Source organism: Pristiophorus japonicus, chromosome 9 (assembly GCF_044704955.1).
Source record: "Pristiophorus japonicus isolate sPriJap1 chromosome 9, sPriJap1.hap1, whole genome shotgun sequence".
NCBI classification, from domain to species: domain Eukaryota; kingdom Metazoa; phylum Chordata; class Chondrichthyes; family Pristiophoridae; genus Pristiophorus; species Pristiophorus japonicus.
In genome coordinates, this window is record NC_091985.1 from 92,053,114 (window position 1) to 92,077,049 (window position 23,936).

Consider the following 23,936-nt stretch of genomic DNA (forward strand, 5'->3'; position numbering starts at 1 on the left):
AACATGTCCTCCAGGTACATATTCGTATTCTGGAATCACGTGGGCCTGGACCACCAATCACTATGTAGTATTCTCATTGATAATAATGGAAGCTCTCATTTTACGAGCTCCCCTTACTATCAATGAGAATATCCTCCTAAAACAAGAAACACAACGCAATAAATTAAAAAAAACACCTCACATATTTAAAATTAATTGAAATTGAATGTAATTAAATGTTTTAGAAAAAAATATTTTTAAAAAAATTTAATGTTATTTAATAGGGTTAAAAAATAAACTTACCTTAATGGACAAGGTTTTAATATAAAAATGAGTGATTAAATTAAATTTTTCTATGTTTTAACTCTTACGCTTGTAAAAGTAGGTTATACGCCTGATTTTAACAGGCATAAGAGTTTGAAGGACATTCATAGAAAAATAGAAACATAGAAAATAGGTGCAGGAGTAGGCCATTCGGCCCTTCTAGCCTGCACCGCCATTCAATGAGTTCATGGCTGAACATGCAACTTCAGTACCCCATTCCTGCTTTCTCACCATACCCCTTGATTCCCCTAGTAGTAAGGACTTCATCTAACTCCTTTTTGAATATATTTAGTGAATTGGCCTCAACAACTTTCTGTGGTAGAGAATTCCACAGGTTCACCACTCTCTGGGTGAAGAAATTCCTCCTCATCTCGGTCCTAAATGGCTTCCCCCTTATCCTTAGACTGTGTCCCCTGGTTCTGGACTTCCCCAACATTGGGAACATTCTTCCTGCATCTAACCTGTCTAACCCCGTCAGAATTTTAAACGTTTCTATGAGGTCCCCTCTCATTCTTCTGAACTCCAGTGAATACAAGCCCAGTTGATCCAGTCTTTCTTGATAGGTCAGTCCCGCCATCCCGGGAATCAGTCTGGTGAACCTTCGCTGCACTCCCTCAATAGCAAGAATGTCCTTCCTCAGGTTAGGAGACCAAAACTGTACACAATACTCCAGGTGTGGCCTCACCAAGGCCCTGTACAATTGTAGCAACACCTCCCTGCCCTTGTACTCAAATCCCCTCGCTATGAAGGCCAACATGCCATTTGCTTTCTTAACCGCCTGCTGTACCTGCATGCCAACCTTCAATGACTGATGTACCATGACACCCAGGTCTCTTTGCACCTCCCCTTTTCCTAATCTGTCAGATAATAGTCTGTCTCTCTGTTTTTACCACCAAAGTGGATAACCTCACATTTATCCACATTATACTTCATCTGCCATGCATTTGCCCACTCACCTAACCTATTCAAGTCGCTCTGCAGCCTCATAGAATCCTCCTTGCAGCTCACACTGCCACCCAACTTAGTGTCATCCGCAAATTTGGAGATACTACATTTAATCCCCTCGTCTAAATCATTAATGTACAGTGTAAACAGCTGGGGCCCCAGCACAGAACCTTGCGGTACCCCACTAGTCACTGCCTGCCATTCTGAAAAGTCCCCATTTACTCCTACTCTTTGCTTCCTGTCTGACAACCAGTTCTCAATCCATGTCAGCACACTACCCCCAATCCCATGTGCTTTAACTTTGCACATTAATCTCTTGTGTGGGACCTTGTCGAAAGCCTTCTGAAAGTCCAAATATACCACATCAACTGGTTCTCCCTTGTCCACTCTACTGGAAACATCCTCAAAAAATTCCAGAAGATTTGTCAAGCATGATTTCCCTTTCACAAATCCATGCTGACTTGGACCTATCATATTACCTCTTTCCAAATGCACTGCGATGACATCCTTAATAATTGATTCCATCATTTTACCCACTACCGATGTCAGGCTGACCGGTCTGTAATTCCCTGTTTTCTCTCTCCCTCCTTTTTTAAAAAGTGGGGTTACATTGGCTACCCTCCACTCCATAGGAACTGATCCAGAGTCAATGGAATGTTGGAAAATGACTGTCAATGCATCCACTATTTCCAAGGCCACCTCCTTAAGTACTCTGGGATGCAGTCCATCAGGCCCTGGGGATTTATCGGCCTTCAATCCCATCAATTTCCCCAACACAATTTCCCGACTAATAAGGATTTCCCTCAGTTCCTCCTCCTTATTAGACCCTCCGACCCCTTTTATATCCGGAAGGTTGTTTGTGTCCTCCTCAGCGAATACCGAACCAAAGTACTTGTTCAATTGGTCCGCCATTTCTTTGTTCCCCGTTATGACTTCCCCTGATTCTGACTGCAGGGGACCTACATTTGTCTTTACTAACCTTTTTCTCTTTACATATCTATAGAAACTTTTGCAATCCGTCTTAATGTTCCCTGCAAGCTTCTTCTCATACTCCATTTTCCCTGCCCTAATCAAACCCTTTGTCCTCCTCTGCTGAGTTCTAAATTTCTCCCAGTCCCCGGGTTCGCTGCTATTTCTGGCCAATTTGTATGCCACTTCCTTGGCTTTAATGCTATCCCTGATTTCCCTTGATAGCCACGGTTGAGCCACCTTCCCTTTTTTATTTTTACGACAGACAGGAATGTACAATTGTTGTAGTTCATCCATGCGGTCTCTAAATGTCTGCCATTGCCCATCCACAGTCAACCCCTTCAGTATCATTCGCCAATCTATCCTAGCCAATTCACGCCTCATACCTTCAAAGTTACCCTTCTTTAAGTTCTGGACCATGGTCTCTGAATTAACTGTTTCATTCTCCATCCTAATGCAGAATTCCACCATATTATGGTCACTCTTCCCCAAGGGGCCTCGCACAACGAGATTGCTAATTAATCCTCTCTCATTACACAACACCCAGTCTAAGATGGCCTCCCCCCTAGTTGGTTCCTCGACATATTGGTCTAAAAAACCATCCCTTATGCACTCCAGGAAATCCTCCTCTACCGTATTGCTTCCAGTTTGGTTAACCCAATCTATGTGCATATTAAAGTCACCCATTATAACTGCTGCACCTTTATTGCACGCACCCCTAATTTCATGTTTGATGCCCTCCCCAACATCACTATTACTGTTTGGAGGTCTGTACACAACTCCCACTAACGTTTTTTGTCCTTTGGTATTCTGCAGCTCTATCCATATAGATTCCACATCATCCAAGCTAATGTCCTTCCGAACTATTGCCTTAATTTGCTCCTTAACCAGCAATGCTACCCCACCTCCTTTTCCTTTTATTCTATCTTTCCTGAATGTTGAATACCCCTGGATGTTGAGTTCCCAGCCCTGATCATCCTGGAGCCACGTCTCCGTAATCCCAATCACATCATATTTGTTAACATCTATTTGCACAGTTAATTCATCCACTTTATTGCGGATACTCCTTGCATTAAGACACAAAGCCTTCAGGCTTGTTCTTTTAACACCCTTTGTCCTTTTAGAATTTTGCTGTACAGTGGCCCTTTTTGTTCTTTGCCTTGGGTTTCTCTGCCCTCCACTTTTCCTCATCTCCTTTCTGTCTTTTGCTTTTGCCTCCTTTTTGTTTCCCTCTGTCTCCCTGCATTGGTTCCCATCCCCCTGCCATATCAGTTTAAATCCTCCCCAACAGCACTAGCAAACACTCCCCCTAGGACATTGGTTCCGGTCCTGCCCAGGTGCAGACCGTCCGGTTTGTACTGGTCCCACCTCCCCCAGAACCGGTTCCAATGCCCCAGGAATTTGAATCCCTCCCTGTTGCACCACTGCTCAAGCCACGTATTCATCTGCGCTATCCTGCGATTCCTACTCTGACTATCACGTGGCACTGGTAGCAATCCCGAGATTACTACTTTTGAGGTCCTACGTTTTAATTTAGCTCCTAGCTCCTTAAATTCGTTTCGTAGGACCTCATCCCTCTTTTTACCTATGTCGTTGGTACCAATGTGCACCACGACAACTGGCTGTTCTCCCTCCCTTTTTAGAATTCCTGCACCCGCTCCGAGACATCCTTGACCCTTGCACCAGGGAGGCAACATACCATCCTGGAGTCTCGGTTGCGGCCGCAGAAACGCCTATCTATTCCCCTCACCATTGAATCCCCAATCACTATTGCTCTCCCACTCTTTGTCCTGCCCTCCTGTGCAGCAGAGCCAGCCACGGTGCCATGAACTTGGCTGCTGCTGCCCTCCCCTGATGAGTCATCCCCCTCAACAGTACCCAAAGCAGTGTATCTGTTTTGCAGGGGGATGACCACAGGGGACTCCTGCACTACCTTCCTTGCTCTGCTCTTCCTGTTGGTCTTCCATTCCCTATCTGGCTGTGGACCCTTTCCCTGTGGTACGACCAACTCGCTACACGTGATACTCACGTCATTCTCAGCATCGTGGATGCTCCAGAGTGAATCCACCCTCAGCTCCAACTCCGCAACGCTGAGCAATAGTTGGGCAAATAGATATTCTCTGTCTCGCGGATGTCCTTCCTGCGGGGAAGCGTTGGATCTGTCAAAATAAATTTTGACAGATCGGAAAAGCCAGTTCTCGGCACATGTGCATTGCACGCCGAGCATCGGCATTTGCGAGGCCTCGCCGGTTGTGTGCGAACTCATACACGGCAGGCGAGCCCCAGCTGGGCAGAAGAAACCTTTCAAGGACGCCCTCAAAGCCTCCTTGATAAAGTGCAACATCCCCACCGGCACCTGGGAATCCCTGGCCCAAGATGCCCTAAGTGGAGGAAGAGCATCCTGGAGGGCGCTGAGCACCTTGAGTCTCATCGCTGATAGCATGCAGAAATCAAGAGCAGACAGCAGAAGGGGCGTGCGGCAAACCAGGCTCCCCACCCACCCTTTCCTTCAACCACTGTCTGTCCCACCTGTGATAGAGACTGTAATTCCCATATTGGACTGTACAGCCACCTGAGAACTCACTTTTAGAATGGAAGCAAGCCTTCCTCGATTCTGAGGGACTGCCTATGATGATGATGATGGATGCGGTGGCCTCTTGCGCGATATTCAGCTCTTTGTCTTTTTTTTGAGCGGGGCAAAAGTCGGTCATAATGGGAGCGGAAGCGGAGGGTCCGACATAAAAGGGGCGGAAGTGGGGGCGGGCTGAGTGTCCAGTGCTGTCAGTCATCAGCGTAGCTCTGATGATATCATTGCACTGGAGTACCACCACGTCTCTCCTTTTCACTTAAAGGGGAGAGCCACTGCGAGCTCTGCGATTATTTTAGTTAGGTCCACTGGGCCAGCAGGGAAGGTTTCGGCCGGGCCTGTGGCCTGGCACCCAAGAGGGGGGTGCCAGGCTGTCTGTTGGCGGCCTGGCCGAACCCGAGGACATAATTATCAGGCCGACCTAGCAGTCGGCCGACAAAAAAAAATAAGAAATGCGGCTGCGGCAGTGCGGCCTCCCCTTTAATGGTGACCGCACTGCCATTTTGCACACATTGCAAACACAGTGCACCGACAGAAAAAACTATTGGAGGCAACGAGCTGCGGCCACAAGATTTTTTACGGTGAATTTTGTTTGCAAGGTGGGAGATCGGCGATGCACGTTTTGATGACACACTTAGGAGAGTTTGGCAGCAGTGGGGCAGAAGTAGGGACCACCGGAAAAACCACGGCGGAAGATTGAGAAGAAGGTTGGGGCAATGACGCAGCCCTGTTTGACTCCGGTCCGGATATGGATTGGGTCTGCAATGCAATGACGAGATGCAGGCCGTGATCCTTACCAACGGATCCATTACAGACCCAATCCACATCCAGACCGGGGTCAAACAGGGCTGCGTCATTGCCCCAACCCTCTTCTCAATCTTCCTCGCTGCCATGCTCTACCTCACAGTCAACAAGCTCCCCACGAGTGGAACTAAACTACAGAACCAGTGGGAACCTGTTCAACCTTCGCCGTCTTCAGGCCAGATCCAAGACCAACCCAACCTCTGTCGTCGAGCTACAGTACGCAGACGACGCCTGCATCTGCGCACATACAGAGGGTGAACTCCAGGACATAGTCAACATATTTACTGAGGCATACGAAAGCATGGGCCTTACGCTAAACATCCGTAAGACAAAGGTTCTCCACCAGCCTGTCCCCACCACACAGCACTGCCCCCTACTCATCAAGATCCATGGCACGGCCCTGGACAATGTGGACCATTTCCCATACCTCAGGAGACTCTTATCAACATGAGCAGACATTGACGACGGGATTCAACAGCGCCTCCAGTGCACCAGTGCAGCCTTCGACTACCTGAGAAAAAGAGTGTTCGAAGACCAGGCCCTCAAATCTGCCACCAAGCTCAGGGCTGTAGTAATACCCACTCTCCTGTATGGCTCAGAGACATGGACCATGTACACAAATGATGTCTACGCAAGATCCTACAAATCCCCTGGGAGGACAAATGCACCAACATTAGCGTACTCGACCAGGCGAACATCCCCAGCATTGAAGCACTGACCACACTTCATCAGCTCCGCTGGGCAGGCCACATCGTCCACATTCCAGACATGAGACTCCCAAAGCAAGCGTTCTACTCGGAACTCCTTCACGGCAAACGGGCCAAAGGTGTGCAGAGGAAACGTTACAAGGACACCCTCAAAGCCTCCCTGATAAAGTGTAACATCCCCAGTGACACCTGGGAGTCCCTGGCCAAAAACCACCCTAAGTGGAGGAAGTGCATCCGGGAGGGCGCTGAGCACCTCGAGTCTCAGCATCGACAGCATGCAGAAATCAAGCGCAGGCAGCAGAAAGAGCGTGCGGCAAACCTGTCCTATCCTCCCTTACTGATAGAGAATTCAAGCTCTGCAGCCTGGCTGCAGTTTTGAGAAAACACAGATCACATTGCATTAAGTCATCAATCAACTTGACATTTTAGGACCTTTGGTAGCGAGCCAATTAAAGGTTAACGGTATATCAATTGAGCCAATAAGGTCAAAGAAGGCGCGTTCTTTTCTGTAAACTGAGCCAGGTATAAGTGCAGCCATTTTGGCCATGTGGTCTCAGAAGGACAAAGACCTGGCTTAAAGCCAAGAGCTTGTTGCTGCTGCCAGAATAAAGTTACATTAAAACTACAACCGGAGTTCGCATTTCATTGAAAATTAAGAGATCTAACACTTACCCTCAACGACTATCTGTCCCATCTGTGACAGGGACTGTGGTTCTCGTATTGGACTGTTCAGCCACCTAAGGACTCATTTTAAGAGTGGAAGCAAGTCTTCCTCGATCCCGAGGGATTGCCTATGATGATGGGATCCGTTGGTAAGGATCACGGCCTGCATGTCGTCGTGGATGACGACAAACTTTTGGGGGCTTAATGCAATGCTATGTATACAATACTGGTTATTATTGATATGATGTTAGTTTTCAAAAATTAAAAGTTAAAAGGATGGATATGACATAGTTAGTTAATAAGTATTTTTGTTCCTAAATTTCAACTTCCTATTATTATTTTAAATGAATCTTTTCTTGTTATTTCTGATGACATCAGCAATCTTACGTTTAAGGGCTGGATTTTAGGCTTTTATGTTTTTGGGGCGATAATGGCGGCAGGGTGGAAAAGTTAGTGGCCGGGAATAATTTGCGCTTTAGTATTTAAATTTGGGCAACTGGGCCCTGCATCAGGGGGCACAGCTTTCAGTGAGGCATTGTACACCTCTCGTGGCATAAGAATTGGAAACTCCTGAGCTAAAGAGCCGACCCGGGAGTGCGGCGAGAGATGTTTGGAGGGGTGGGGGTGGGGGGGGAACTTTAAACAAAACAACACAAAAACATTCCCAAAACATTGGCCACGCCACCACAACACAAGTCGCTGAAAAAATTAAAAGAAAAAACAATCACTTACCTTAGGAGGCCATCACCTACCTCTTGCCGACGGGATCATAAGGCTGCCCTGATTTCCCAGGCGGTCAATGCGGGCGCAATTCCGGGCGGATGGGTCGGATAGGAGCTCAAACTCGTGCCAGTGTCATGACCAGGGGCGTTGCACACCGAGCGCAGCTCTTCCGGGTGGTGCTGCTCAGCGCCACCGCAAAACTGAACTGGAGGATCACTGCGGGGCGCTGAAGCCCTCACCATCACCATTACCGCCGCTCCAGGGCGAAACCCGAAGCGCAGAAGACTGGAAAATCCAGCCCTTAATGCTTCTCTTGGCCTTCCAATACTTTTACCTGCTTTTGGTTTACCCAATCCTCTTGCCTACCAGATTTCTTACATGTATTAAAATTCTTACTGCTAATCCAAAATAGTTATCTACATTAGTTTATCCACATTGGCCTTTGTTGGTCTTTTAATTCATTTTTACTGTGAAATAAGTATAAGCTTCATGATTGATACAAATAAAACAGAAAAGAGTTTAATGTATAATATTGCTATATTTTATACCCCTTGGGGCTAGTAATTTCCCTAGTTGGTTCCTGCAGTATTTATGCTTTATATTATTTCCAAACTAATTGCATCCTTTACACATCTGTCAATGATAAAGCATTGAATAGCTCTCATTTATTCAACGGTGACTTTTTAGTGAATATAGAATATTCTGCTCTAGTTCCCATTTTTGATCACCTGTGGTATTACACAACGGTGTCCCCCCACCCCTTAACCAGTAGTAAGTAACAGTATTTTTAATAACATGATTCCAATTAGTTTAAAGTATTACCTCTGTTGTATGATCCAGTGTATGACCAGATCCAGTCGGTTTTGCTTTAGTGCACATTTTACTCCCTCCAGTGCTATTTTTGCATCAGGTGGATGCCTGACAGCAGAAAAGGAGTTCAATACAGCTTCAAAGTAATGCAGGAGAGGAGGAACAGTCCCTTCATATTCTGTGACAGCTGAGGGAGAATATTTTAATATGTAAACAGTTGCATCAAAGAACAAAGAGCACCTTCAGCACAATTGTTTTGCATTTTAAAACCACAGATGCGAGTCTGAAAATGTCTCCTATAGTTAACAGAGCTAGGATGGAGGTTTTGCATGTATGACTAGCTGCTTATTAGCTCTGAATCTCAGCTGTATCATTATGGGAATGCTCTGAGCACAAGCCAAACCCTTCCTCACACAGAAGGGAGAACTGTAGTACAAATTAAGACAGACCTCTCACACATATCTCTCTGTGAACAGCTAAAGAGCAGCATACAGGCAGATGCTTGGAGGCATTCCTAGCTGAGAAATGATACATGGCACATGGCCAAGGAAGGCCTTAGGAGCAGAAAAAATTTAACACATTTTGAAAAGTAAAGAGAATTAAATAAAATTAAAACTCCCACTGTGATTAATTAGCAATGGTTATACCACCTAGTCTAGTACTATAGCCTAGTGGTTATAGTACTAGACTAGTAATCCAGAAGTTGTATGGTCAAATCCCATCATAACACATTGTGAAATTGAATTTAATAAATATGATCATTTGTGGGCTAGCATCAGAAAATGACCAATGATAGTTGATGAATTGTTGTAAAAACCCAACAGGTGTCCTTCAAGGAAGGGAACCTACCATCTTGTCTGGCCTACATGTAGCTCCAGTCACAGGTTATATGACTCTTAATGCCTTCAGGGCAACTAGTGATGGAAATAAATATCATCTTGCCCACATCCCAGGAACCAATAATGAAAAACTAACTATATAGAAAATTGTTGTTATTAATGGAATTTTTAATTATAATGAAACAATGATCACAGGTGCATTTTAGACTCTAGCCCTAGGATTACAGATTAAATGCTAATCTACTGATTAAATGCATATATATGTGCAAACAAGAGAAAGCAAAGTTATCATTGCCTTCACAGGTCTCCAGCAGAGTTGGACTTTAAGATAGTGGGCATATAGTGTGCGTGGTAAATCAACATTGATTGCTTAGTTATAGCTGAGCTCCTGAACATCTTTGACAGTGGGAATTTTACAATATAATTTTTAAAAATTTATTCATGGGATGTGGGCGTCGCTGGCCAAGCCAACATTTATTGCCCATCCCTAATTGCCCTTGAAAAGATGATGGTGAGCCACCTTCTTGATCAGCTATTCATGAAAGCCCAGTTTTGTGCTGCTAGATCGGTTCTAAATCTATCCCATTTAGCACGGTGGCAGTGGCACACAACACGATGGAGTGTGTCCTCAGTGTGAAGACAAGACTTTGGGCTGGATTTTTGGTTTTTTGCCTGTTTTTGGGCGCAATTCATGGCGGAGCGAACAATTTAACACCGGGATAATGTTAGCACCAGAGCGAGGAACCTTCGGCGAATGAAAGCTCACGTGGAGCGTCAGCGTTGCACCACAGACTTTGTGCGCCGGAGCCAAAAGTCCGGCGTTGACGCAATCTGCTGTTCTGCGCATGCGCTTTTTTCCCCCCGTGCTTCTGGTCTGCTGTCGCAAACGCTAATGCAGAGTGTGGTTACTTCCTGCACGCGCAAGCGCAGTGCAACTGGGGCTGAATCAGCCATTTCTGATTTTGAATTCAATCATGGAGGAGGACGATTCCAGACAGCATGCCAGGCGATTCAGCCACAAGGTTAATGAAGCTCTAGTGGAAGCTATGGAAAGAAGAAGGCAGGAGTTGTATCTTCAGGGTGGTTCTAGACCAGTGCCATCCATATTTAAGAGAATTTGGAGAGAAATAGCGGAGGAGATCTCTGTTTCGGACACTGTGGTCAGGACAGGCACACAGTGACAAAATAAATTTTACAATCGTCAGAGTGAGTACCATTTTAATTCATGCACTCCTTCATTACTTGAAGGATAAATCTGACACACTATTTGTTCTCATGCTGTTGGTGCCTCTCAACAGTCTGGGTTGCCTCCTAAAATGCATGACACATAGGTAGGCTTAATTCAGCACCCGATTTGCCATGAATGATCTTTACACATTATTAAGATTGCTTTCTGAGATCTCATAAGAACATAAGAACATAAGAAATAGGAGCAGAAGTAGGCTATTTGGCCCCTCGAGCCTGCTCCGTCATTCAATAAAATCATGGCTGATCCGATCATGGACTCAGGTCCACTTCCCTGCCCGCTCCCCATAACCCCTTATTCCCTTATCGGTTAAGAAATTGTGGCCCCAAGTTTCGTCCCGCGGCGAAAATGGCGCACCTCTGAGCTGGGCGCCTGTTTTTCACACCGAAAACTGCGCCTAAAAAACTGCGCCTTGGAGCTCGATGTCTGCTTAGCGCGGCGCTCTCTTCGCAGCAGGGGGCGGAGCCTAACACTCGCGCCGATTTTCTAAGTAGCAGGGGGCGGGTACAATTTAAATTAGCCTTCGTGGTGCTGGCAACCCTGCGCATGCGCGTTGGAGCGTGCGCGCACGCGCAGTCTCACACAAACATTGGCACTCGGCCATTTTTAAAAATACTACAGAAAAAGTGAAGATTTGTTTCTTGGACCCCTGCAAAGGCTTGTAATTTAATTTTTTTTGATATTTCTGTGTGTGAGGGAGTGCTTTTAGCAGCACTGCTGAATAAATCACCTGCTGAAATCAGTGAGTTCAGCTTTTCACTGCTAAACTTGCAGAACCGGTGCTGCATTGGTGCATGCAAATTAAGGACTGTGTGTTTGGAGAAATAAGTGTACCAATTCAACTTTGCAATAATACGTGGTGTTGACAATGCAGCACCCATTCTGCAAATTTAAATATAAAACTGTCGATGTGGCTGCCTCTCCCTGTCCAAATGGCCTCAGTCCCCCTCACAGCTCGAAGGCTGCTGCTGTATCTTCGGCTGCCGTTGAGCCACTGACGTTGCCCCTAAAGCGTGGCCGAATGGCCTCAAGCACCATAAAGAGCTGCGTGTGTCAGGTGTTGATTCTTCGGCTGCCGGCCGGCCACTGATGCCGCTGATATCCTATGGCCGAATGGCCTCACGTCGGTCCGCTGCTGATTCTTCGGCTGCCGGCCAGCCACGAAGAGAATGAAGGCCTGCCTCAAGCACTGCAGCTCAGCTCGAAGCTTGCTGCCGCTGCCGTCGAGACACTGACGCCACACCCCTGCCTGTCTCCAACATGAAAGGCCTGCCTGAAGCACTTTCACACAGGTAGGAACATGGTTTATTTAATCTTTTCTTTGCTTATAAATTTTTATTCAGGTTGGATTTATTTGTATAATATTTGTATAAGTATAACTAAGGATTGATTGTAGAATTTAATGACTTCCCTTCACCCCCCCTCCCCCCCCCACCTCGTTCCCTACATCTAATTTGTAACCTACGCCTGATTTTCTAAAGTGTAGACAAGGTTTTTTCGAGCGTACAAAAATCTTCACTTACTCCATTCTAAGTTAGTTTGGAGTAAGTTTTCACTCACGAAACTTTGAAATCAGGCGTAGGTGGCCGGACACGCCCCCTTTTGAAAAAAAAATTCTGTTCCAAAGTGAAACTGTTCTAACTGACTAGAACTGGAGCAAACTAAATGTCGAGAATTCCGATTTCTAAGATACTCCGTTCTACACCAGTTGCTCCTAAAAATCAGGAGCAAATCATGTGGAAACTTGGGGCCTGTATATCTCTGTCTTAAATTAAATAATGACCCAGCTTCCACAGCTCTCTGAGGCAGCGAATTCCACAGATTTACAACCCTCTGAGAGAAGAAATTCCTCCTCATCTCAGTTTTAAATGGACAGCCCCTTATTCTAAGATTATGTCCCCTAGTTCTAGTCTCCCCTATCAGTGGTAACATCCTCTCCGCATCCACTTTGTCAAGCCCCCTCATAATCTTATACTTGTCGATAAGATCACCTCTCATTCTTCTGAGTTACAATGAGTAGAGGCCCAACTTACTCAACCTTTCCTCCTAAGTCAACCCTCTCATCTCCGGAATCAACCTAGTGAACCTTCTCTGAACTGCCTCCAAAGCAAGTATATCCTTTCTTAAATATGGAAACCAAAACTGTACACAGTATTCCAGGTGTGGCCTCACCAATACCCTGTATAACTGTAGCAAGACTTCCCTGCTTTTATACTCCATCCCCTTTGCAATAAAGGCCAAGATTCCATTAGCCTTCCTGATCACTTGCTGTACCTGCATACTAATCTTTTAGTGTTTCATGCACCAGGATCCCCAGGTCCTGCTGTACTGCAGCACTTTGCAATTTTTCTTCATTTAAATAATAACTTGCTCTTCGATTTTTTTCTGCCAAAGTGCACAACCTCACACTTTCCAACATTATACTCCATCTGTCAAATTTTTGCCCACTCACTTTACCTGTCTATGTCCTTTTGCAAGTTTTTTGTGTCCTCCTCACATTGCTTTTCCTCCCATCTTTGTATCGTCAGCAAACTTGGCTACGTTACACTCGGTCCCTTCATCCAAGTCATTAATATAGATTGTAAATTGTTGGGGTCCCGGCACTGACCCCTGAGGCTCCCCACTTCGATGTCCTCCTGATGAACCATCCAAGGCCATTAAAAAGTGAACTCTATTACATTCAGACAGTATGGTATAAGTGCTTTGGTGGCTATCTGTGCCACAAGAGCAGATGGACTCTCTTGTAACCATTCCCATTTTCATCTTTGCAGGCAAAGAAGTCTCATAATTGCTGCGAGCAGGTGTGGACAGGCGGCGGTCCACCTCAGACCCTGCCACTCACGAACATCGAGGAGAGAGTGTCAGGTTCATCAGCTGCCACTGGGGGCGCTGACCACCGCTCAGAAACTGAGGGTAAGTCCGGCACACTCCCTGGGCTGGGTTGGGGCAATGACCCGCGGTGCCTCTGGACTAGGGTTGGGGCAATGTCCTGCAGTGCCTCTGGACTAGGTTTGAGGCAATGTCCTGCACAGTCCCTGGGCTGGGTTTGGGCAATGTCCTGCAGTGCCTCTGGATGAGGATTGAGGCAATGTCCTGCACACTCTTTGGGCTGGGTTGGGGCAATGTCCTGCAGTGCCTCTGGACTAGGGTTGAGGCAATGTCCTGCACACTCCCTGGGCTGGGTTGGGGCAATGTCCTGCAGTGCCTCTGGACTAGGTTTGAGGCAATGTTCTGCACAGTCCCTGGGCTGGGTTTGGGCAATGTCCTGCAGTGCCTCTGGACGCGGGTTGAGGCAATGTCCTGCACATTCTCTGGGCTGGGTTGGGGCAATGTCCTGCAGTGCCTCTGGACTAGGGTTGAGGCAATATCCTGCACACTCCCTGGGCTGGGTTGGGGCAATGTCCTGCAGTGCCTCTGGACTAGGGTTGGGGCAATGTTCTGCACACTCCCTGGGCTCGGTTGGGGCAATGTCCTGCAGTATCTCTAAACTAGATATAATGGAGTAGCGGGGGTCCTTCAAATGAGCCTGTGTTATGCGACCTTCCTCATGTCACCCTGCCCCCTCCCCTGCTGCTAACCACCCGTCTGTTGCTTTCTACTTCCAGATGAACAGTCACAGGCGCAGCATCTCTCAAGGGACCGCTCCACATCAGGCCATCGCCTGGAGGAGGAGGAAGAGGAGGATACCGATGAGCTGACTCCGGCGCAGCATCAATCGACTCCTGTTCCACCACCAGCACTCAGCTCCTCTAAGGACGACGTGACATTCTCGGGGTTTGAGGAATCCGAGGCTCCTGGGACCAGTGGCGTACAGCAATGGAGTGCTGGGGTTGAATCCCGCAGGCCATCTTGCTGGAGGGTGAGTCAGCAAAGTCGGTCTTCTGACAGACAGGCAAACGTGGAACTGGACATGGTGGGAATGTCCAGAGAGAGCATCCAAATCAGCCGTCAGCTCCTTGATGTCTTGTGTAGGATTTCCACAAGCATTGACAGTCTGAAAGTGATTATTACGGAGGTAGGGTCACAGATTGTCTGTGCGAGTTGTGATACCAGCGAGGCCATCAATGCCCACACGAGGCTGGTGGTCTCCAGCAGTGACACTGGAGTCCCGGAGAGTATGGCACGAGCCCTAGCAGAATATGACGCATCACAGGCACAAGCTCTGCTTCAGCTTGGGCAAGTGATGTAGTCCATGCCTGCCTCCATACTCTCTGCATTCCCCACTGTCACACGGGGAAATGACGGTTCCGAAGCAGGCCAGCAAGATGTTAGTTTACATCGTGCTCCGGTTGCTAGGGACCAGCCTGTCAGCGATTGAGTGGCTCCAGGGATATGGGAGGTGGATGACAGCATTCCGTCTTCCCCCCCATGTTACAGTATCATTGTTATAGTATCCGTGTTACAATATCACACACACACGGCACCCCCCTTCCCCCCCCCGATCTGCAAAAGAACAGCATCAGCAGACGGGGATAAAAGTAAGAGAGCTAGCCACTGCAGGGAGCGGTGGGAGCTGACCTGGAATGCGACCACTTCTATAAGGGCGACTGGACTGACGTCACTGGAATCCAGGCAGCCCATTGGAGTGGCGTCCGCACCCAGCGGGGGGCTGTGAGTCGGGCCCAACAGGAGCGGAGGTCGAGCCCAGCGTCGGGGACTGAGAGCCAGGCCCAGCAGGAAGGTCGAGTCCAGTGGGGGGCTGAGTGCTGAGCCCAGAAGGAGCGGAGGTCGAGCCAAGCGGGGGAGCCGAAATCCGGGATCATTGGAGCGGCGTCTGGGCCCAGCGGGGGGGCCGTAATCCAGGCCCTGCAGGTATGGAGGTCAAGCCCAGCAAGGGGTGGCATTTGATCCCAACGAGGGGCGGAGGTCGAGCCCAGCGAGGGACGGCGTTCGAGTCCAGCGAGGTGCGGTGTTTGAGCCCAGTGGGAGGCAGAGGTCAAGCCCAACGATGGGTGGTGTTCGAGCCCAGCGAGGGGTGGCATTTGAGTCCAGCGAGGGTCGGCTTTTGAGTCCAGCAAGAGGCAGCGTTTGAACCCAGCTGGGGGCGAAGATTGAGCCCAGCGATGGGCGGCGCAGCATTTAATATTGGCGGGGTCGTGGCCCAGGAGCGCCGCAGCATTTAACAGCGGCGGGGCCATGGCCCAGGAGCAGTGCAGCACTTAACGGCAGAACCATGGCCCAGAAACGACACAGCATATAACAACAGAGGGGTCGTGGCCCAAAGCGGCGCAGCATATAACAACAGTGGGGTTGTGGCCCAGGAGGGGCGCAGCATTTATCAGCGGCAGGGTCATGGCCCAGGAGCGGCGCAGCATTTAATAGCAGCGGGGTCGTGGCCCAAGAGCGGCTCAGCATTTAATAGCAGCGGGGTCGGGGCATAGAGTTTCGTCTCCAGTCGTCTTGGTCAATCCTCGCCACTGGACCAAGACCTAGCTCTGTCAAGCCCGTGTGGTGGCTGGTGTGCAACGGTCACCACACGATAAGAACTATCCACGCACAGGCATCTTCCACCCCTTTAAGATGTAACTCATTGTAACACCTATGAGCCCATCTTTTTTGGTGTGAAGAGCGTAATCCTTGTTACTGAGGGAATGCCTAGAAGTAGTAGCTGGATTATGTTGTTGATGCTGGATGTATATTACGTTACAATATAATTATGTTACAGTATCATTACGTTACAGTATCACACTGCTGCATTATGTTGTTGATGTTCTGATAATGTTGTTGAATTATCACACTGCTGGATGCAGTTAATTATTTTATTTAAGTCTCACAATGACGTTACAAAGTTTACAATGTTACAATGTTCAATACATTTTTTCTTTACCTTAACTATTTCTGTGTAGTGTCTGATTTGCAGAATAAGAGAGGGAATAGTCAAAATGGTGGGAGAGTGTGGCCAGGCAACGCTCAAATGTTTTGTTCACTCTTCAAGCAAGTGTTCAATTATGAGCTGCAAACATAAGGCTTTTGCAGCGGCAAAATCTCCACGATGCCTCCCTTGTGGTTGTGGTGGTAGTGGTGGTGGCATAGATTCTTCGCCAGGCTCCTCTTCCTCATCTTCCGCCTCATCCTCCTCTTCCTCCTCCCCTTTCTCCTGAGGGGGTCCTGCAATTCCCATTGGTAATTCCTGTCTCCTCATGATTGCTAAGCTGTATAGCATGCAGCACACCACAATGAACATAAGAACATAAGAAATAGGAGCAGGAGTAGGCCATTTGACCCCTTGAGCCTGTTCTGCCATTTAATAAGATCATGGCTGATCTGATGATGGATTTAGCTCCACTTCCCTGCCCGCTCCCCATAACCCTTTTGTTATGTATGTAACTATGTAATACTTGCCACCAGAGGGTGCGACTGTTGGAGTCCTAATGGTCACCTGCACACACGTGCAGGGCCAGTATAAAAGGTTGGCTGCCATGCTGTTTTGGGCACTCTGGAGTTGTAATAAAGAAGACTAAGGTCACACTAAGTTTACCTCACAGCCTCGTGGAGTTCATCTACACACAACAATTGGCGACGAATAACAGAATACGAAATTTCACGCAACAATGGCTACCGTTGGAATATTTGAGAGATTCGTAGAGGGTAATGATTGGAAAGCCTTCATCGAGCGTCTCGATCAGTACTTCGTGGCCAAGGAGACACTAACGCGGTCAAGCGCAGGGCAGTTCTCCTCACTGTCTGTGGGCCTAAAATATATGGCCTCATCAAGAATCTGCTCACACCGACAAAACCAATGGAGAAGGAATATAGAGAGTTGTGCACGCTGGCTCGGGACCACCTCAAGCCGAAGAAGAGTATCCTCATGGCCAGGTATTGTTTTTACATGCAAGATCGCTCTGGGGACCAGGACGTGGCGGATTATGTCACCGACCTGAGACGCCTCGCGGGACCTTGCGAGTTTGGAGCTGCATTGGGGGAAATGTAGCGTGACTTTTTCGTGCTGGGCATCAGCCACGAGGTCATTCTTCGAAAGCTGCTGGCTGCCAAAACCCTAGACCTGAGCAAGGCCATCGCGGTCGCCCAGGCATCCATGGCCATGGACGGTAACACCAAACAGATATCTTCTCAACATCGAAGCTCACCGGTAAGTACTGTACATAAAATGACATCGCTAGCAGATGGAACTGCATATGGCTGGGCCTATACGTCCGTGGATGCAAGACCTGTGATGACTCAGAGTACGTCATCGGGGGTGAATGTGAATCCATTAGCACCGTGTTGGCGCTGCAGGGGTAATTATCGGGTCCATCAATGTCGCTTCAAGCACTACGTATGCTAAGGCTGCGCAACAATGTGGCACCTCCAGCGAATGTGCAAAAGTGCTGCGACACACTACATGGCAGAGGATGATCGATCCGGCGCGGATCACGCAGCACAGGCAACTCAACCCAAGGAAGAAGTGTATGGGTTACATACCTTCACCACCAAGAGCCCTCCTATAATGCTGTAAGTCAAATTGAATGGAGTTCCAGTATCCATGGAGTTGGACACGGGTGCGAGTCAGTCAATAATGAGCCAGAAGGCTTTCGAGAACTGTGGGGCAATAAGGCATGAAGGCCCAACTGAGCCCAATTAATGCAAAACTGCATACCTACACCAAAGAGCTCATACCAGTCATTGGAAGTGCAGCAGTGAAGGTATCGTTTGATGGAGCTATGCATGACCTATCATTGTAGATTGTTCCAGGCAATGGTCCAACGCTGTTTGGCAGAAGCTGGCTAGAAAAGATTAGATGGAACATCAAAGCACTATCTTCACTGGATGACGCCTCGTGTGCTCAAGTGCTGAGCAAGTTTCCCTCGCTATTCGACCCAGGCATAGGCAACTTCACAGTCGCCAAGGTACAGATCCATCTAGGCCCCTGTCATGTATTCAACCAGCATTGTAACCCATGTATAATCTGACCTAAGTTGTACACTGTGAGAACAATGACCTCGAGGTGGGAGACACTCCTAACCTGGACCTTCAGGTACAAAAGGGGAAGCTCCACCCACCTTCATCACTTGAGTGCTAAGGAATAAAGGACAGGTCACAGACTGACCTTCTCTCAAGCATGGGCCTCGTGTGCATTTATACTGTATAGTAAGGACCTATCAATGGCGACGAGAAACTGGGATTTAAACCACGCGAGCATGGCCACCAGCAGAACAGACGAGAGGTACTGTGTTAAGGAATGGTTGGGACAGAGATTCAACATTGTTAAAGCAGCACACAGTTCTCCAGGGCAATCCGGCATGCCCCAACATGTAGTCGAACCCAGAGGGGGAATTCGACAGAGACAACGGCAAGCTGAACGGCGATTCACGCCATTGCAAGGGACAATGCGGCCAGTAATGGGGCCATCAACACCTGTTAATGGCGCACTCAAGGACAATAACAGGGGCAGTCAGGGACAATCGACTGGCAAGGGACCTTTTGTTTCCAACAGCAGCTCATGTTGGAGGCGTGGAGGCACACACTCAGCCGGAGTTTGCAGAGATGAGCAAAATACCTGCAGAAATTGCAGAAATGAACGCTGGGGGAAATCGCTGGAAGCTGAAGTTCAGCGAGTTCATGTGGAGCACGTATCCAGTTCATACACCAGGACGCCACCGATAATGATGAAAGTGCTCCTCAATGGCATCCCAGTATTAATGGAGCTAGACACGGGGGCCAGCCAGTCCCTGATGGTTATCAAACAGTTTGAAAAGTTGTGGGCGTCCAAGGCCAGGAGGCCAAAATTATCGCCGATTGACGCACAGCTACGGACATACACAAAGGAGATCATTCCGGTGCTAGGCAGCGCCACGGTAGTCGTGACCCACAAAGATTCGGAGAACAGGTTGCCACTCTGGGTTGTCCCGGGGGACGGTCCTGCACTACTGGGGAGGAGTTGGCTTGCTGTCATGAACTGGAAATGGGGCGATGTCAATGCAATTTCCTCTGTGGAGCGAGTATCATGCTCACAGATCCTGGACAAATTTGACTCATTATTTCAACCCGGCATTGGCACTTTCATGGGGGCCAAGGTAGTGATTCATATAAACCCGGACGCCAGGCCAGTGCACCACAAGGCCAGAGCGGTGCCGTAAGTGATGCGGGAAAAGATAGAAGGCGAATTGGACCGCTTGCTGAGGGAAGGCATCATCTCACCAGTCGAATTCAGTGACTGGGCGAGCCCGATTGTGCCGGTGCTCAAGGCGGATGGGTCGGTCTGGATATGTGGCGATTACAAGGCCACCATCAATCGGGTGTCACTCCAAGACCAGTATCTGCTACCGAGAGCGGAGGACCTCTTTGCGACGCTATCCGGTGGCAAACTTTTTTCAAAATTGGACCTGACCTCAGCTTACCTGACCCAGGAGCTGGCAAGTGAGTCGAAGAAGCTGACCACCATCACGACACACAAGGGGTTGTTTGAGTACAACAGATGTCCATTTGGGATTCGCTCGGCCGCCGCGATCTTCCAACGAAATATGGAAAGCCTCCTCAAGTCGATTCCAGGGACGGTGGTTTTTCAGGACGACATTCTCATCATGGGTTACGATACTGAAGAACACCTCCATAACCTGGAGGAGGTGCTACGCAAACTGGACCGGGTAGGGCTGCAACTGAAAAAGGCAAAATGCGTCTTCTTAGCTCCAGAGATAGAATTCCTGGGGATGAGGGTAGCAGCAGACGGGATCAGCCCTACTGCGTCCAAGACGGAAGCGATCTAGAGAGCACCCAGACCCCGTAACACGACGGAGCTGTGTTCATTCCTGGGGCTCCTGAACTATTTTGGTAACTTTCTTCCCAAACTGAGCATGCTGCTAGAGCCGCTACATGTGCTCCTACGCAAAGGTCGCGAATGGGTCTGGGGGGACAGCCAGGAAAGGGCTTTTAATAGAGCATGCAATTTATTATGTTCCAACAATTTGTTAACGCTATATGACCCATGTAAGAAACTTGTGTTAACGTGCGATGCGTCGTCCTATGGTGTCGGGTGTGTGTTGCAGCATGTCAATGCCAAGGGTCAGTTACAGCCGAAAGCTTATGCCTCCAGGAGTCTGTACCAGGCAGAAAGGGGCTACGGGATGGTAGAATAGGAGGCGTCGCATGTGTATAAGCGGTAAAGAAAATGCACCAGTACCTATTTGGCAGGAAATTTGAGCTGGAGACAGATCACAAACCCCTAACGTCCCTTTTGGTCGACAACAAGGCCATAAATGCAAACGCATCGGCCCGCATACAGAGGTGGGCACTCATGTTAGCCGCCTATGACTATACAATTCGGCACAGACCGGGCACCGAAAACTGCGCCGATGCACTCAGCAGGCTCCCACTAGCCACCACTGAGGGGGCTACCGAGCATGCTGTTGAGATGGTCATGGCTGTTGAAGCTTTCGGAAGCGAAGGCTCACCCGTGACGGCCCGTCAGATTAAAGTCAGGACAAATAGAGACCCGCTATTGTCTCTAGTCAAGAAATGCGTCCTGAATGGGGACTGGGCAGCCACGTACAGGGCATGCCCTGAGGAATTTAAACCATTTCACAGGCGCAGGGATGAACTCTCGATTCAGGCCGATTGCCTACTGTGGGGAAACCGCGTAGTCATGCCCCAGATGGGCAGAGAGGAGAGAGGTGTTCATCAGGGAATTCCACAATGAGCACCCGGGCATTGTCATGATGAAGGCAATTGCCAGGTCACACGTTTGGTGGCCAGGGATAGACGCAGATCTGGAACTTTGTGTTCGCAGGTGCAACACGTGTGCCCAGCTGGGCAATGCGCCCATGGAAGCCCCCCTTAGCCCCTGGCCATGGCCTGTCAAGCCTTGGTCACGCATCCATGTGGACTACGCAGGTCCTTTCATGGGAAAAATGTTTTTAGTTGTAGTAGACGCCTACTCCAAATGGATCGAGTGTGACATTTTAAATTCAAGCACATACTCTGCCACGGTAGAAAGTCTACGGGCAATGTTCGCCGCCCACGGTCTACTGGACGCTTTGGTCAGTGACAATGACCCATGTTTCACAAGCACTGAATTCAGGACTTCATGACAGGCAATGGAATTAACCATGTCAGAACGGCACCGTTCAAGCCGGCCTCAAACGGCCAGGCAGAACGAGCAGTGCAGATAATCAAACAGGGGATGCTCAGAATCCAAGGGGGTTCCCTACAAAGACGCTTATCACGCCTCCTGTTGGCCTATAGATCCCGACCACACTCGCTCACAGGGGTTCCACCCGCAGAGCTGCTAATGAAAAGGACGCTCAAAACCAGGCTATTCCTTATGCACCCTACCATGAAAGAAATTGTCGAGAGCAGGCGCCAGCCACAATATGACTACCATGACAGGAATGCGAGGGCGCGATGTATTGAAGTAAATGATCCTGTTTTTGTCCTCAACTACGCTGCAGGGCCCAAATGGCTCGCAGGCACTGTGATTGCCAAAGAGGGAAATAGGATTCTGGTAGTTAAGCTTACCAATGGACAAATCTACCGCCAACACGTGGATCAAACAAAAAGGAGGTTCAGCAACCCCATAGAAGAAGCAGAGGAAGAACACGATGTAGAGTGCACTCCACCACAGGTGACCGAACACCGGAACCAAAGGGAGGGGAGCCCAATCACTGTTGGCAGTCTGGATAGGCCTGAGGCACCACAAACAGCAGACACACAGGCCAGCGCCCAACAAACGGAGCTCCAACTCAGGCGCTCTACAAGAGAGCGTAAACCACCAGAGAGACTCAACCTGTGATCCCAATAAGACTTTGGGGGGGGAGGTGATGTCATGTATTCAACCAGCATTGTAACCCATATATAATCTGACCTAAGTTGTACACTGTGAGAACAATGACCTCTAGGTGGGAGACACTCCTAACCTGGACCTTCAGGTACAAAAGGGGAAGCTCCACCCACCTTCATCACTTGAGTGCTAAGGAATAAAGGACAGGTCACAGACTGACCTTCTGTCAAGCATGGGCCTCGTGTGCATTTATACTGTATAGTAAGGACCTATCAGCCCCAATGCATGACCTGTCTATCACAAGGCTCGGGCGGTTCCGTACATGATGAGGGAGAAAGTCAAGATCAAACTGGACAGACTCCAAAGCGAAGGAATCATAGCGCCAGTCGAGTTCAACGAGCGGGCCAGTCCAATTGTACCAATTGAAAAGCGATGGCGCGGTCAGAATCTGCGGAGACTACAAGGTAACGATTAACCGAGTCTCACTACAGGACCCGTACCCACTGCCCAAGGCGGATGACCTGTTTGCAACATTAGCGGGGGGGAAGTCATTCACCAAGTTGGACCTAACCTCCACCTATATGACACAGGAGCTGGCTGAATCTTCGAAAAGACTGACGTGCATCAACACACACATAGGATTGTTTATATACCACAGGTGCCCTTTCGGGATTCGCTCGGCTGCAGCCATTTTCCAGAGAAACATGGAGAGTTTGCTGAAATCTGTTCCGCGCACCGTTATGTTTCAAGACGACATCCTGATCATCGGTCGTGACACCATCGAACACCTACACAACGTGGCAGAGGTTCTAAGTCGCCTAGACAGAGTGGGACTCAGGCTGAAATGCTCCAAGTATGTTTTCCTGGCGCCAGAAGTCAAATTTTTGGGGAGAAAGATTGCAGCAGACGGCATCAGGCCCATGGACTCAAAGACAGAGGCCATCAAGAATGCACCCAGACCACAGAATATGACGGAACTGCGTTCGTTCCTGGGACTCCTCATCTATTTCGGTAACTTTCTACCTGGGTTGAGCACGTTGTTAGAGCCTTTGCACATGTTGCTACGTAAGGGTGACGACTGGGTTTGAGGCAAATCTCAAGACACAGCCTTTGAAAAGGCCAGGAACCTGCAATGTTCAAATAAGTTACTTATCTGACTGAACTCATTCGTGACCAGTTGAAACCGAAGGAGAGCATTCTCATGGCCAGATACAAATTTTACCATCACTGCAGACCCGAGGGCCAGGATGTCACCAAATATGTTGTGGACCTCAGGAGACTCGCGGCGCCGTGTGATTTTGGCGCACACCTTGACGAGGCTTTGCGGGACGTTTTCGTTATGGGGTTGGCCACGAGGGCCTCTTTCACAAGCTGTTAGCCACGGAACCCACAGTCACTCTGACAAAGGCCATCACCATCAGCCAGGCATATATGACCTCGACTTGCAGCACCAAGCAAATAATCCACACAGTCTCGAACCCGGCAGGCACTGTCCACAGGATAGCGCCCACCACGGACAAAACTGCAGAACGTGGCTCTGCCCGGGGCAGAGAGCACGGACCTCGGGGTCCTGGAACTCAGAGTCCGCTGAGGGGGGCCAATCAAGCAGCACCATGCTGGCGCTGTG

At 48.8% G+C, this 23,936-nt stretch overlaps 1 protein-coding gene across 3 annotated transcripts in view; it reads right to left on the bottom strand.

The window, feature by feature from the left end:
* LOC139273133 (clathrin heavy chain linker domain-containing protein 1-like) overlaps nucleotides 1-23,936 on the bottom strand; it is a 170,878-nt gene that overhangs the window by 38,707 nt on the left and 108,235 nt on the right. For all 3 annotated transcript variants that reach the window (XM_070889571.1, XM_070889570.1, XM_070889572.1), the window contains exon 8: nucleotides 8,524-8,698. In XM_070889571.1, coding sequence (XP_070745672.1) covers nucleotides 8,524-8,698 — 175 coding nt within the window. The remainder of the gene's footprint in view (nucleotides 1-8,523; nucleotides 8,699-23,936) is intronic.